This window comes from Nothobranchius furzeri, chromosome 11 (assembly GCF_043380555.1).
Source record: "Nothobranchius furzeri strain GRZ-AD chromosome 11, NfurGRZ-RIMD1, whole genome shotgun sequence".
In the NCBI taxonomy this organism is placed as follows: Eukaryota; Metazoa; Chordata; class Actinopteri; order Cyprinodontiformes; family Nothobranchiidae; genus Nothobranchius; species Nothobranchius furzeri.
In genome coordinates this window covers 28,950,519-28,965,200 of record NC_091751.1, presented here as the reverse complement: position 1 = coordinate 28,965,200, position 14,682 = coordinate 28,950,519, and the positions used below count along the sequence as shown (strand labels likewise).

Sequence of the window (14,682 nt, the reverse complement as noted above, 5' to 3'; positions counted from 1 at the left end):
ACGGACATTTAACCAAATTGTGACCTTTACCCTCTTGCAATTTAACATTCCCTCACCCCCATCCTAACCTTAACCAGCTTGCGCATGCAAAGCTCTGATTGCTCCAGACATCTGCGTCCTGAGCACGGCCACAGTAACATCAAATCAGGTGTCGCCACCTCAAAAACTAATTTCACACGCGATCGTTCATGTCGGCTCATTTCCTTTTATGTTTTCTGTATTTTATTCTTTTATTTGTGCCTGATGCGTTTCGCTGCTGTGGATCGGGCGCATCACCTGTTTTGTCCTCGGTGACGCACCTAACTGATGTGGCCGGCGAGCACTCCGCTGTTTTTGCGGTCGGTAGATCTTTTAGAACTGCAGTTCAAAGGTAACTCATAAGGTGAATATATATGAACCCAGGTAGCAGTTTCTCTTTAGGACTGAGAGGAGATGCAGGAAGATAATAAACAGGCAGGACAGAAAAATAGTCAAATAAAAACAAGTTAGTTTTTGTACCTGGTGGTAGCAACAAACAGACACCATTGAAGGTAATCAGAAGTGAGGAACAGAAAATGAAATAATTATTTTAATGTTTAGAGCAGCAGCAACTCCGAGAGGCTGCAGGCGCATCAGTGAGTTTGCGGCCGCTGCGCAGGGGGAGGGGGGAGGGGGCTGAAGCAGAAACTACCGTTGTTAAAAGAAATGTGTTTAACTTTGAAAATGTGGGCGCAATTTTAATTGTCAAAAACTCCAGCGAACCATTAGTTCATTTTGCTCAAATAGAAGTAGAGGCCTGCCTCTAATTCTGGTCCTCCTTCCAATAAAGGCCTGGAGCTTGAGTCAAATACAGGCCCGGGCCTGTATTAGAGGATTTACGGTATTCCATATAGATTCTTTAAATAGCAGAGTGATGCCAGGCCGTGTTCAGAGCTGATGGGAATCTAAAGTGTTTGTTTTTATCCTTTTAACATCAAGCAGCTTCTGTAAACTGAAGCAGTTCATCAACATTTTCATACTCCTGGTGTCTTAAAGGCATCTTCTCTCCTTTTTGAAGTTAGAATTGATTTCCTGTTGGAGCCTTTGTTTACGAGCGATGAGCTAACAGCTAGGCAGACTGGACCTATATCCAAAACAGATGTCAGACACCTTCAAACGATTCCAATCCTTTAAATGTCACTGAGCAGCATCACCTTATCACCTTTGAGATTTATTAAAAATCAGCAGCAGCTAATCTGACAGCGGTTTCCTAACATTGCACAAAACTAATTGTCTGGTAGAAAGGTTCATGCATGAACTGCTGTGAAACCGGTCACACAAGCTGTTACTGACATCCATACACTTTGGCCTTGCTCAGACTAGCCGTTAGCTTCTCTAATTCTCCAAACAAAGGCTGTTTACTTAGCTGTTTAGACATTAAGACTTCAAAAGGGCAGAAAATCCCTTAAATCAATAAATATTATTGAATTGTTGTAATTTTTATATGGAAAAAAAATGTACGAGACATTTTAGAATACACATTCTTTTTATTTGTAACAACATAAATAAAAACAAAATGTTTACACACTTCCTTCAAAGATATTTTAAAATAATCATCAATGTTTTAATAATTATTGTGCTTCTGCTGTTTCTAATAAAAATAATAATAATAATACACTTGCTAGAAATCGATCTGCAACTTTGAAAAAGGTCAAAAATGAAAGTAAACGAACCAAAGCAGTTTAGTTTCAACTGAATGAATTCTAGAATGAACTGTCTAAGCAACAATGACCCTGCCTCAACTCTGCAAATCACCTCCAAACATCTCCGATCACTACCGATGTGTTTTCTATCCTATGAGGATGAGGAGGTCGAGGCAGATGAAGGTTCAGCAGATGCGGCGTGCGGCTGGGAGTCGATCAGGTCCATGTCTTCGTCTTCGTTCACTCCGCATGTGTCCACCACGCTGATCAGACAGCTGGTGACGGGGAAGGCTCTCACTTTGCTGCATGTCAACCACCTGAGAACAGACGTTAGCGTCTAACCAAACCTTTTCTTTTTGTGCAGGTGTTCAGTGATACAATACAATACGTGTTAAGGCGTTCTGATTGGAGAAAAGCGTCTGACCTGTCAAACTCGGTGTAGTACTCCAGGACGTGCCCGAGCCGCCCCACCCCCTGAAACCCTGCCAGCACATAGATGACATCTCCCACAGCAGCACACTTCACGGTCAAGCCCCTCCACGGCATTGGAGACGCAGCTCGCCACTCGTTACTGGCAATGTCGTAATACTCCACTGAGTCCAGTCCACCTTAAAAAAAGAAGTCAGCCTTTTCATTTGTTTTGTACTCGCATCACATTATTACTCAGGGATCCCAGTCAGGGCTGGGCGATAAGGCCTCAAATCTATATTGCGATATAATCTGAAGCATGTGCGGTAACGATATGTATTGAGATATATTTTCCCTCCGTTTATATATGTCAAAATGACATGCTTTTAAATATCCTCTTGTGGCAAATATATGCCACATGAGGCATATAGCCCTTCTCCTCCGCCCACTCCATGCTTGCAGTCACTGCCATTCTGTTGCCCCAATGTCAGCAGGGTGCACATCTTAATGGCGTCATGTGTTATCGTATATATAGGGATCGGGAGATCGACAGGCGGATTGGTTCGGCGTCTGCAGTGATGCGGACGCCGAGCCGATCTGTCGTGGTGACGAGGGAGCTGAGCCAGAAAGCCAGGCTCTCGATTTACCGGTCGATGTACATCCCAATCCTCACCTATGGTCATGAGCTTTGGGTAATGACCGAAAGAACGAGATCGCGGATACAAGCGGCCGAAATGAGTTTCCTCCGTAGGGTGGCCGGGCTCAGCCTTAGAGATAGGGTGAGGAGCTCGGACATTCGGGAGGGACTCGGAGTAGAACCGCTGCTCCTCCGGATCGAAAGGAGCCAGTTGAGGTGGTTTGGGCATCTGGTCAGGATGCCTCCTGGACGCCTCCCCGGGGAGGTGTTTCGGGCATGTCCTGCCGGCAGAAGGCCCCCGGGTCGACCCAGGACACGTTGGAGAGGTTACATCTCCAATCTGGTCCGGGAACGCCTTGGGGTCCTGCCGGAGGAGCTGGTGGAGAAGGCTGGGGAGAGGACGGTCTGGAGCTCCCTAGTTGGGATGCTGCCCCCGTGGCCTGGACCCGGATAAGCGGAGCGAGACGAGACGAGATGTGTTATCGTGATATCGTGGTATTGCAATATAGCCAAAAACTCTATCATTACCCAATTTTATATCATTTCTACCTTATATCGTTTATATTGCCCACCCCTAATCCCAGTTACCTAAAACCCCTTGTCCTCCGATGGCATAGATCCTGTTGTTGACAACCACCAGCCCGTGGTTCTTCCTGGACTCTTTCATCCCACACAGCTCTCGCCACCTGAAAGGTTCAGTTAGTTAAAACAGACAACTGCCTCAGCGGTCAAGCCCCAAAAGGGACTTGCCTCAAAAACAAGCGGGCTACAGGAGTCTTGTTGTTTTCTAAAAGGTGAATGGACTTCTAGAGTTCTACAACCCCTAACCCTTACAACTAACCAGTCATTCGCCCATGCACACACACATTCACATGCTGATGGTCAACAGAGGCCGAGATCTACCACACCAGACAAGACCCAAGGTGTAGGCTACGCAAAGAGCCCCCCCTGAGACACTGCAGAACTCTCAAGCTCCCAGGCCTCTGGTAGAGGACCTGAGCTTAGGAGGAGACCGCCCACAGAGGGTGAGGTGGGAATTATACATGTGCGATATTTGTTCAGCGCTGTGTGTTTGTGTGACTCACTGTTGTGTGTTGGGATCATACACCTCACAGTTGTTGAGCATCCTCCCAGACACGTTGTTGCCCACCGTTCCTCCACACACATAAATGAGCCCGTTGGCCTCCACTGAGCCGTGACAGCAACGGGCCATCAGCATGCTCGCCTTCACCTGCCACGACTCCGTTCTTGTGTCATAACACTCAAAAAGGTTCAAGGCTGAGCTTCCTGTACACACACACATACAGCTGTTTAGTTTAACATCATCATTAAAGAGCAAGTCACCCCCTACAAGAAGCGTACTTCACTCCCACTTCATGTTTGAAAAATGCAACAAATGCTGTTGCCTAGCAGACCGAGAGGGTGGAGCCACTAACAAATACACACACTCACGACATTGTGACATCATAATGTACCAGTTTACATCATAGCATACCTCTTAGCCAATATCGGTGGCAGATTTAAATTCAAATGCAGTGCAGAGTTTTTACCTGACAACGGCACAACACTGACAGTTTCAGGCAGAAAATTTAAAATGTAACTAAAATGCACTAAAGTGCAAAACTATTGACTATACGTGTCTGCAGCACAATTAGACATACATTTATATAGTTTATCAGAAAAAAAAAAGTTGATTTGGGGGTGACTTGCTCTTTAATTAATCCCAAACTGCTTATTTACTCCTGATAAAACACCAATCTCTTAATCTTTACGCTCACCAACTTCTGACCCTCCAGACGTGTAGATCTTGCCCTGAGAAGCACAGGCTGCCAGGCTGTCACGAGGTGTGGGTGGGCCCAGCTTGGAGTACCAGCTGTCCTTCAGAACATTGTAGCAGTCCATCCGCTTGATGGGGAACAGCTGTGAGCCCCCCAGGATGTACACCACGTTGTCCCAGAAGACGGCGGTGGCGTCCCGACGCTTCTCAAAGGGACAGCGGATGTCGGTCCAGCTGGAGTCCTGCATGAAAAACACCGGCACCTGACTAGAATGATATAACGGCTTGCTGTGCTGAAATGTTGTACGAAGTTAAAGTCCCATTAGTCATCACACACTGGTGATATTCATCTCCACATCCGACCCATCCCCGTGGGCTGCGCTCGGGAACTACTTGGCGGTTTAACCCCCAATCCAACCCCTTAAAGCTGAGTGTCAAGCAGGGAGGCGTTGGGTCCCACTGTTAAAGTCTTTGGTATGACCCGACTGGGATTTGGACCCAGTCCCAGTGCGGACACTCTACCACTAGGCCACTGAGATGGCAGCAGCAACAAAGCAGAATCAAAATAAGCATAAACCATTGCTCTCAGTGTATTACACTCATCTGTGTTTCATGCCTGATTTCAGCATGTTTGTCCTCAGGTGTGAGCAGGTACCTTTGGGTTGAAGTAGCGACAGGACTGAGACTGTGAGCCTCCAAACAAAGCAATGCGGTAGTCGTGTTTTTTGCGTCGAGGCCGGCTGCTCTCACCCAGGTCCTCTCGATCTTCCAGAGACAGCAGGTGGTACCGCATCCCGCCTGGAACAGAACCGTCACCTGTTTTAGTTTGTTGCTCATGCAAACACAGCTGGGTTTTGCTCTGGTGTCAAATCAACATAGAGGTTTGCTCAGTGAACAAAACATTTTACGTGATAAATGTATTTAAACGTCTGACCACATCCTCATGGGAGCCCCCTTTCAATCAGCTCAATTCCCACCTCCAACAAACACGTCCCGGGGGAGGTGGAGGACACCGAGTCTGAGTGGGCCGTGTTCTGTGCCTCTGCAGGTGGTCGGTGCCTGTCACCGCAGAAAAAACCCCAAACCCAACGGCGAACACTCGAGGTTAGGGATGCTGCCAAGCTGAAGGAGTTCTATCGGGTCTTTTTGGCTTGTGAAACTCCAGAAACAGCTGATCTTAGGTGGTCACAAAACTCTGGGGTGGGAAGACTTTCGGGAGGCCATGGAGATGGACTTCTCTACGGCTTTGAAGATATTCTGGTCCACCAACAGTGTTTATAGTGGGGACGGTGTGCCGCTGACCTAGTGGATCAGTGGACAGAGTACACTGAAGACTTCCTTAATCACACCACCGACACGTCTTCCAGTGAGGAAGCGGAGTCTGGGGACTTTGGGTCAGACTCATCCATCTTTAGAGCTGAGGTCACCAAGGTGGTCAAAAAGCTCCTCAGTGGCAGCCCCAGGGGTGGATGAGATTCGCTCAAAGTTCCACGAGGAAGCTCCACAATATTACACAGACTTCAGGGGCAGTTCCACTGGATTGGTGAACACTTAAACCTCAAATTCAGGATTAGCAATCAAATTTTCATTCAGATTGTGGAACACTGGACCAGCCCCATATCCTTAACAGGGTCCTAGAAGGTGCATGCGAGTTTGCTACATGTGCTTTGTGGATTTGGAGAAGGAACTGTGTCCCTTGAGGATCCTTGTGGGGGGTTACTCAGGAGCACGAGGTATCAGACCTGTTGGTACAGGCTTGTAGGTCCTTGAGTGTTCGGCTTGGTCTGCTTTGCTGTTAGTACTTTTGGCTCATTTCCAAAGAGTTGGACTCTGCAAAGGCTGCCCTCCGTCACAGAGTCTGTTCATTACTTCGATAGACAGGATTTCTAGGAGCCAGTAAGTGGAGGGAATTCATTTTGGTTGCAGATAATACGGTCCTGTTGGCTTCATCAATCTGCAATCTCTAACTTTCACTGGAGCGGTTCGCAACCGAGTGTGAAGCAGCGGGGAGGGGTCGTGAGGGATCGTGAGTTGGAAGAGGGTAGAATGCCCTGCCCTAAGTCGAGTAGTTAAAGTACCTCGGGGTCTTGTTCACCAGCGAGAGAAAGATGGATTGGGAGATCAACAGGCGGATTGGTGCTGCATCTGCATGATGTGGGCGTTGTACTGGTCTGTCGGGGTGAAGAGCGAGCTGATCCGGAAGGCAAAGATCTCAATATACCGATTGATCTACGTTCCTACCCTCACCTATGATCACGAGCTTTGGTAGTAAGATCACAGGTACAAGCGGCCAAAATGAGTTTTCTCCGCAGGGTGTCTGGGCTCTCCTTTTAGAGAAAGGGTGAGAAGCTATGTCATCTGGGAGGGGCTCGGAGTAGAACCGCTGCTCTTCCACATCAAGCAGAGCCAGTTGAGTTGGTTCGGGCATCTGGTTAGGACACCTCCTGGTGAGGTTTTCCGGGCATGTCCAACTGGAAGGAGACCTAAAAGAAGACCCTGAACACGCTGGAGGGACTATGTCTCTCGGCTGGCCAGGGAACACTGTAGGATTCCGCTGGATGTGCTAGCCTAAGCAGCCGGGGTGAGGGAAGTCTGGGTCACTTTGCTTAGGCTACTGCACCTGCGAGCTGACCCCGTATAAGCAGACAAAAACAGATGGATGGACCACATCCTCTAGCTTTGTACTCACTGATGACCATCTTGAGGCACTGTGGGTTGTCCTGAATGAGGGGCTCAGCCTGTATGGTCTTTGAGAGGAACGTCTTGGAAACCAGAGGAAAGCGAACACATCCCAACACCTCCACCATGTGCTGTTTGCGATTGGACACATCATACTTCAGCCAACGCACTGCAGCATCATAAATCTAAATTCAACAAAGCATGGAAACATATGTTACAGGAAAAGTTTTGTTCCGTTTGAAGGGAAACAACCTGATTAGTGTGTACCTGAGCCTCAGCACGGACAGTTAGTTTGTCCTGATGTAGCAAATGCGTGAGCTGGGAAACGTCGAGCTGCAAGAACTCATCCAGTTTGTAGACTTCTGTGAAATGAAGCTGGAAAAAGTCCTCCGCTGCAGACTTCAGCTCTGGACAATCCATACAGTCTGCAAGGGCTGAGATACCTGCAGAAGGACCAGGCACAGGCCAGTAAATGCAACCACTTGAATAAATAAATACTGGACTTAGATTTGTATTCGAGGCCATTACCCAGACAGTTTGTTGCATCAATCTGTCCTTTAAGGAACTCCACACACATCTTCTTCACTGGCTCTATTTGGTACTGGTTGGCTGCATCCAGCAATGACTGGACATTACTACTGTTGACCGAGATTCTAAAGATCAAAGAAGTGACACACCTCACCACCCATGAAAGGAAAAATACACATCTTGCATAAAATAAATCTCCACAGGAGTCAGAATAAATACGGGTGTTGCTGGTTGTTTTTATTTACAGGAAGAGTCTCACCTTGCCGTGTAAATAAATTCAATCAACAGCTCAATAATTTCTGGCTCAGCACTCCTGAGCTCCACCTCATGGGACATCGACTCCATCATTCTGGCTAAAAAGGAAGAAATCAGACACAAAGTTATAGCACTGAAACAAAAGGGAACTAAAACCTAAAGTAAGTGTAGTTATTTTAACCAGGTAAGTGAACCCTAATGTGATTGTGGTTTGTGTCAAACAACATTCCTGATCTTTTATAATGGGAAGACCAAAGTTTTTTCCTGTTCAAAGGGAGTTTTCCTCTGTTGTCGTGATTTGACGTGAAATAAATTAACTGAAATGAACATGCCTATGTGTGATGGTATCATCATAACTGAAATTTTTCTCTTTAACCTCCTGATAGTGTGTGTGTTCTTGTACATACTACATACTGAGGACCATTTTTCCTACAATGTGAGGACATTTTTCAAAGTAAGGAAATTTATTTGGTCCTCACGTTTTTGAGATGCATACCAGAAGCTTACTATACCAGTTAGAGGTATAGTGTGAATTAAGTTTTAGTTAAGGTTAGGAATAGATCAGCGTTTTGTTATGGTTAGGGTTTGGTATGGGTTAGGCATGGTGAACTCACAAAAATGAATTAAAGTCAATGGAGGGTACTCACTATGATAGAAAGACAGACATGTGTGTGTGTGTGTGTGTGTGTGATATTTGACTCTTACTGGTAAACATGAGGCTGAAGACCTGGCTGGCAGCTGCGAGTACAACTCTGTGTGCAGGAAGGTGTTTCCCCTGAACCACTAGAGTCACATCACACAATGTACCCTTTGAGAGAAAATACAAACATTATTATTATTATTATTTCTAAAGCTAGTTTTTATGTACATGGCATAAAGGCAGCAATACCTGTTTTCTCAGGTTGTTCATGACTCCCATGATGCTGGACAGCTGCCTGTACTCCTCTTTAGAGGCACACTTCCTCTCACTCTTCTTCTTGGAGCTTGTTGCCTTCTCCGGAGAGGCCATCCCCGTCATGCCAGGTTTTCTTATTGTCTGCTGACGCAAATAAAACGTCCTGCACCACTGCTAGCAGGCACGACGTATCTACCGGGTCGTCTTTGTTGTCACTCAGCCACTAAATTTCCAGCTCACAACAGTTTATTGTTAGTTTGACAACAGAAGGTCCCGTTATGATGTCAAGTTTCATTTCAGCGTTGACTTCCTCTTATTATTGAAATATAAACGATAAAACGAGTTTACAAACCGTTTTAGCTAAAGCTCAATACGCTGTTCTTCTTCTATGGTACATGAAGTTCTTCTTGGCAGACAACTTACAGAAGGAGTGTTTTGCTGCCCTCTTCTGTTTGCAGAACTGAATTGTTAACAAACTGCTACAAAGTGCGAAGGAATTCAAAGAAAAAATATTTTAAGGGAACCATCTTGAAACCAAAATGTTATTAATCGTAGTTAATACATACGGAACATTTTGGACCTGTTTTAACTGTCAAACTTTCTAATGATATCTATTTTTCCAACCTGTACATTAGCTTTAGATAAATGTCCATTAAATATTTACCATTTCTTTAAAAAAACGCTGCATGTATCAGGGGGAAAAAAACCTCTAAATTATTTCAAATATAAAATGATTTTATTTTACAAATCTTGAATGAAATCTGTAAGTGAATCCGCAAACAAGCTAGGTTATAAAGCAGAGGTGCAATCCTGGCCCTCGAGGGCCGCTATCCAGCAGGTTTCTCTGCTTAAACACACGTGGTTTAATCTGATGGTGATTACAGGCTGCTGCAGAGCCCGAAGGGCTGCTGAACAGGTGATTCATTCCAGGAATCAGGTGTGTTGGAGCAGGAAAACAACTAAAACCTGCTGGATGGCAGCCCCTGAGGACCAGGACTGCTCACCTGTTTTAAACACAAACACGGTCACGGAAGACTCCTAGCTCTAGATCCTTACATTAACACTTTATATGATAAAGAAAAAAGTAAACAAAAAAATGAATATATTCAACAGGGACTCTGGTAGTTTGTCCTAAAGCTGAAGTGGTGGCAGACGGCTGTTTCTCCTTATCTGATATTATTGAGTGGAGAACCTCACACCAGTGGTGTTCTGCTGCTAAATACGCGAGTGTGTGATGAGTGGAGGACCCAGGCAAGTGCAGTGCTCTGGTGAGACCGACAACTGGATGGTCTAGTGGTTGCTTTTGGCATGAAGCATGTTATTGGTGGAGGTTTTTAGACAAATGCAAGAGAACCACTTTGTTAATTTTATGAAAGCAATCTCAGGAATGTATTTGTGGCCATACTATGTAACTAGAACGTTGTTAAGAGGCAAGAAAAAATGTTTTAAGCTAATTTGTTTTACACATTTGCCACAGCAGCTCATGAGATAAACGACACATTTTATGTTTAAAATAGATGAAATGTTGATTGTATTTAGGTAGACTGAACTGCTATTTGCTTTACTTATCTGAGGGACAGCGGCTTATCTCTTACTAAAGACTGAGGCTCCTCAGTAACGGTGTTATCTATATCCATCCATCCATCCATCCATCCATCCATCTAAAGAATATTTGTAATATGAATATGAATCTTAGAATAAAATGTCTAAATGTTATTGAACTTGATTATTAGCTTTGATGACATAACTTCAGTTGAAGAACAAACAATGACACAAAAAGCATTGTCAGCTATATTATGTGTGTGGACATTACAGTAAAGCGGTAGACTCTGTTGAAAAACTTCTGAAACCCTTTCAGTTGTTTTCTTTTTGGATGGTCTGCAGCTTGTTTTCTTCTTTGTGTTCATTTCTCTGAACGTCCCTCTTTTGATCTTTTCCAAAGGCACAACATTACCTTTGCTAACTTGTTGGGAGTTGAAGTACAAAGGATGAATTAGAAGGACAGTAAAACATTTCTGAATGACAAATAACAATCATGTCGAGAATTTATATGCCATACTGGCTTTAAAACGTTGTTGTAAGTTGTATAAAGTTATTATAACCTGCTTAACTGTGGTTGTTTTATTCACCCTGTGAGCCTGCAGCCGTAAACTGGTTAGTTCTGTCATCGCACCTGTAGCTGCACGCGCACCTGTTCTTCCTGTAAAACATCCCCAATAACATTTTTTCGGGAGTCACCTGACGCTGACGTCATGTGGAATGTAGACGTAGAAATAAACACATAGATGTTGACTTTATTGCCGACACTCGCGTAACGCGTCACTGAAGCCGCCATCTTGGTGCGGGCTACCGCTTTCCTGAAATCCTTAGTAGTGTGATTTGGAGAAGGTTAAAATGATACACAATTACTCGATTAAAATTGTAGTCTAGGAATACAAAAATTTAATATCTTCATTAAAACTTAACCCCACACAAGCAGGCATGTAAACGGCGAATACATTACACAAAAGTAATTAAAAAAAAATTTAACCATGCCTAGGTTGCAAAACTTAATAATATTTATTCTGTAAAACTTTATTAATATTTATTCTGTAGGCTTACGTCTGCTGTTGCAACATAAAATGAATAAATATAGACTACTGACATGTGAACAGTAGCCTAAATATACAGCCTAACCGTTATTATTATTATTATTATTATTATTATTATTATTATGTGTTCATTTATTTTTAATGATAAAAAATTTGTTTCCTTACTTTAGATCTCTTGCTCCAGCGATGCTGATTCAATTCCAGATCTTTAGAAAAGAAAGATTAAAATGAGACATTCACCTCTCTCTCTCTCTCTCTCTCTCTCTCTCTCTCTCTCTCTCTCTCTCTGTGTGTGTGTGTGTGTGTGTGTGTGTGTGTGTGTGTGTGTGTGTGTGTGTGCGCACAGCAAAGGTTAAGTGTTCTTATAAAAAGTTTTAATGGCGTCTTTTAACTTGGGTATCCTGCAGGGGACTGTTTGGGTGGTTTATTCACGTCGGGGTGCGTGTGGGTGAGCGTTGGCTGCAGGTAGCACGAGGTGCAATCGAGGAACGATCGATCAGAAGTAACGTCCGATTTACAGGTAAAACAGCAAGCTGATCCAATACCCGTCACAAGATGGCGACGATGTTGACGCGTGTCAGCTCTAGTAGACTTTTAACGTGTACATCTATGGGATGTAGACTTCAAACGCACTGCTTAAATTCACTGACCTGAAAACCAGCCCAGAGACGCAACAAGCTGCAGAAAAATGCTTCGATTTCTTTGTTGTTGCTGCGATTTGGGTGAAAACTCTGAGGTATGTTAGAGCTGAAATGTTTCAGGTCATTTGTAGGAAAGTGAAACTTTCTAAGAGTTTTAGTCTCCAGCTGGCTTTGTATGAAATGTGCAGTCATGTTCCTCTGTAAACAGAACTACCATCAAGAAGGATATGTGTTGTTTATTCTCTTGTGCCTCTTTTATGCCAGAATGAATAAATACCAAAACTCCTTGTTTCAGAGGCAGCCTCTGCTTCAGCCCAGGTCAGCCAGGCAGACCTGCCCCACTCCCAGTGGTAAGCCATGTCTGATTCCTGAAGCATTTGGATCTTTAGTCAGGCGTTTGCAGTTTCCTCCGATGTGTTTTTCAGATTCCCAAAATGAAAAACGGATTGGACGACTGACAATGAGGCGAGTCAATGTCCCAGAGCTGGATCAGAGGTTTACTGATGTCGCTGAGTCCTTCAATGAGCAGCAGGAGCACCACGAGGCCATGCTCCAACACATCAGAAACCTGAAACAGAGCTGGGACTGCACTGGCACTGATACTCAGAACTTTGCTGACTGTATTAAGAAGATTCGGGATGAGCAGCGTGAGTGATGCTTTTGTTTTCATTTCGAGCCTTGTAGCAGATGTCTCATGTTTTGGCCCATCACTTTGTCCCTTCAGAGGCCACGTACCGGATCTCCTTGAAGATGAAGTGCTATGACTTCTCCCTCACCGTGGAGCCTGTTCAGGAAGAACACGATGAGCAGCCACTGCCTCCAAATCTGAAGTTAGCACAGGATGAAATCAAGGGTCTTTCTGACAGCGCCAAGGCCACTGTATCAAAGGGAACGCCACTTCAGCAGCTCATCAGCTGGATGCTGCAGGGACAGGGTCAGATGGCTCAGCAGGTGAAGGAGGCAGCGGGAACTTTCCAAGAGCAAGGAAGACTGACTGCGAATCTGGATGAGAACATCAAGGAAGTGAGGAGGGCAAAGGAGTTGTCGCTGGGATACAGGAAAGTGGCTGCAGAGGTTTACAACGAGGCTGCACAGATAGCTGGAGTTTGTGTCTAAATGTTTGTGTTTTCACCCGAAGCATCGCAGGTAAAGGAAATCTGCTCCTGGTGGAATGAGATTAGGTCTTTTTCAATTGTATCCTGATTTGTCGCCTATTTTTGTTGCTCAGGTCATCTGACCAGTTGCTCCTGGACGTTCCAAGGACACAGCGTAAGCTCGGCGGGGATAGGGCCTTCGCTGTTGCTGCTCCCAGGCTATGGAACTCTTTGCCGGCACATGTTAGAAAGGCCTCCTCACTGGAAACTTTAAAATCGTCTTTAAAGACCCACCTTTTTAGCATGGCTTGCGACACCTTGTGAAAGTTTGGATTTCTATTTGATTTTAGTGTTTTATTTTATTGTGCTTTTAACTTTATTCTGTATTCTATTTTATCCTGTTTTATGCTTTTATGTTTTTACGTTCAGCACTTTGGTCAGTGAGGGCCGTTTTTAAAGTGCTTCGTAAATAATGTTGGCTTGGCTTGTTTTTACTCTGACTTTAGTAAAATTTCCTGTTAAAAAAAACAAATGCAGCAATGATCATAGACACTCAGCTTCATGAAAACCCTGAAAGACAACAAATGCACAATTTTATCACTTAAACAAACGAGACTCCATAGTGGAAAATAAAACACAAATGTCAATCATTTTTATTTTTTTTAATTATTTCTTTTCAAGATATTTTCATATCTTCAATATTTTCATTCTCCTTTTGATCAATGTTGTTTTTTATTTTGATAATTTAATGATTTCTTTTCTTCATTATCTTTGCCCACATGTTTGAGTTTAGTTTTCTGTTAAGAGATGTGTTTTTGATTATTTTGCAACAAAAATTGTTCATATTAACATAAAAAAAACTAAATTAAGCCATAACCTTTTTATTTACAGCTCACTGAAGTTACTATTTCACAATGTACTCCAATTTGGGTTGAAATCACAGTTTTCTTTCACTGTGACTTAAATAAACAGAAACATAAAATTTCATGGGACAAGTCAGCTAAAACAAAATATGTGTTCGCTATTCTTGTAAAAAATAATGCAGGAATACGGATAATACCCCACGCCTTGCCTGCTGGAATGAAGCTACACATTCTGTCTTTTGCTGAATCTGCAGTTGCACTGTTTTTTCCATGCATTTCTCTCTAAAACACACTTTCAGGGACGGGATGACTATCAGCGACACGTAAAGGTTGAGGGGGAAACAATTTTCTCCTTGTGTTTTCTTGATCAGGTGTGCTGAGATTTCAATGAACAACCTGCCTTTTCTGGTTGGTTTATTTCTGAGCGCGTGGTCTTCTAACTAAAGGGGGCGCTGCAGACTCACTTTACATTTATTAAACTTCTACTTCAAGTAAATTGGAAAATAAATAAATCCAAATCTCAGCACCAAAATAAAGAATGTCATAATATTCATCTCTGCACATATTTGTTTCTGTAGTTCACCGATGTGTTTAAGGTAAAAACTACACACAAATTTATTGTGTCAAATATTCGCTGACGATAAAATAAGTTT

The 14,682-nt window shown here is 43.8% G+C and overlaps 2 protein-coding genes across 3 annotated transcripts; one reads left to right on the top strand and one right to left on the bottom strand.

The window, feature by feature from the left end:
- Positions 1 to 1,485: 1,485 nt before the first annotated feature.
- Positions 1,486 to 9,192, bottom strand: klhl7 (kelch-like family member 7). Its single transcript, XM_015955903.3, has 12 exons — positions 8,835 to 9,192; positions 8,651 to 8,753; positions 7,950 to 8,043; positions 7,691 to 7,815; positions 7,430 to 7,605; positions 7,173 to 7,347; positions 5,139 to 5,281; positions 4,485 to 4,725; positions 3,792 to 3,993; positions 3,295 to 3,392; positions 2,086 to 2,269; positions 1,486 to 1,978 (listed from the first exon to the last, which is right to left on the bottom strand). The coding sequence occupies exons 1-12, from the start codon at positions 8,961 to 8,963 to the stop codon at positions 1,813 to 1,815; spliced, it is 1,836 nt and encodes a 611-aa protein (XP_015811389.1). The 5' UTR covers positions 8,964 to 9,192; the 3' UTR covers positions 1,486 to 1,812.
- A 2,572-nt stretch (positions 9,193 to 11,764) lies between these two features.
- Positions 11,765 to 14,555, top strand: si:ch73-345f18.3 (uncharacterized). 2 transcript variants are annotated; one of them, XM_015955901.3, is made up of 5 exons: positions 11,765 to 11,951; positions 12,368 to 12,422; positions 12,498 to 12,719; positions 12,797 to 13,218; positions 13,301 to 14,555. In XM_015955901.3, the coding sequence occupies exons 3-4, from the start codon at positions 12,533 to 12,535 to the stop codon at positions 13,186 to 13,188; spliced, it is 579 nt and encodes a 192-aa protein (XP_015811387.1). In that variant the 5' UTR covers positions 11,765 to 11,951; positions 12,368 to 12,422; positions 12,498 to 12,532; the 3' UTR covers positions 13,189 to 13,218; positions 13,301 to 14,555. The 2 variants fall into 2 exon arrangements, with proteins under 2 accessions (XP_015811387.1, XP_015811386.1); XM_015955900.3 differs by lacking the exon at positions 11,765 to 11,951 and adding an exon at positions 11,981 to 12,167 and having other exon boundaries at positions 13,301 to 14,554.
- Positions 14,556 to 14,682: the final 127 nt, after the last annotated feature.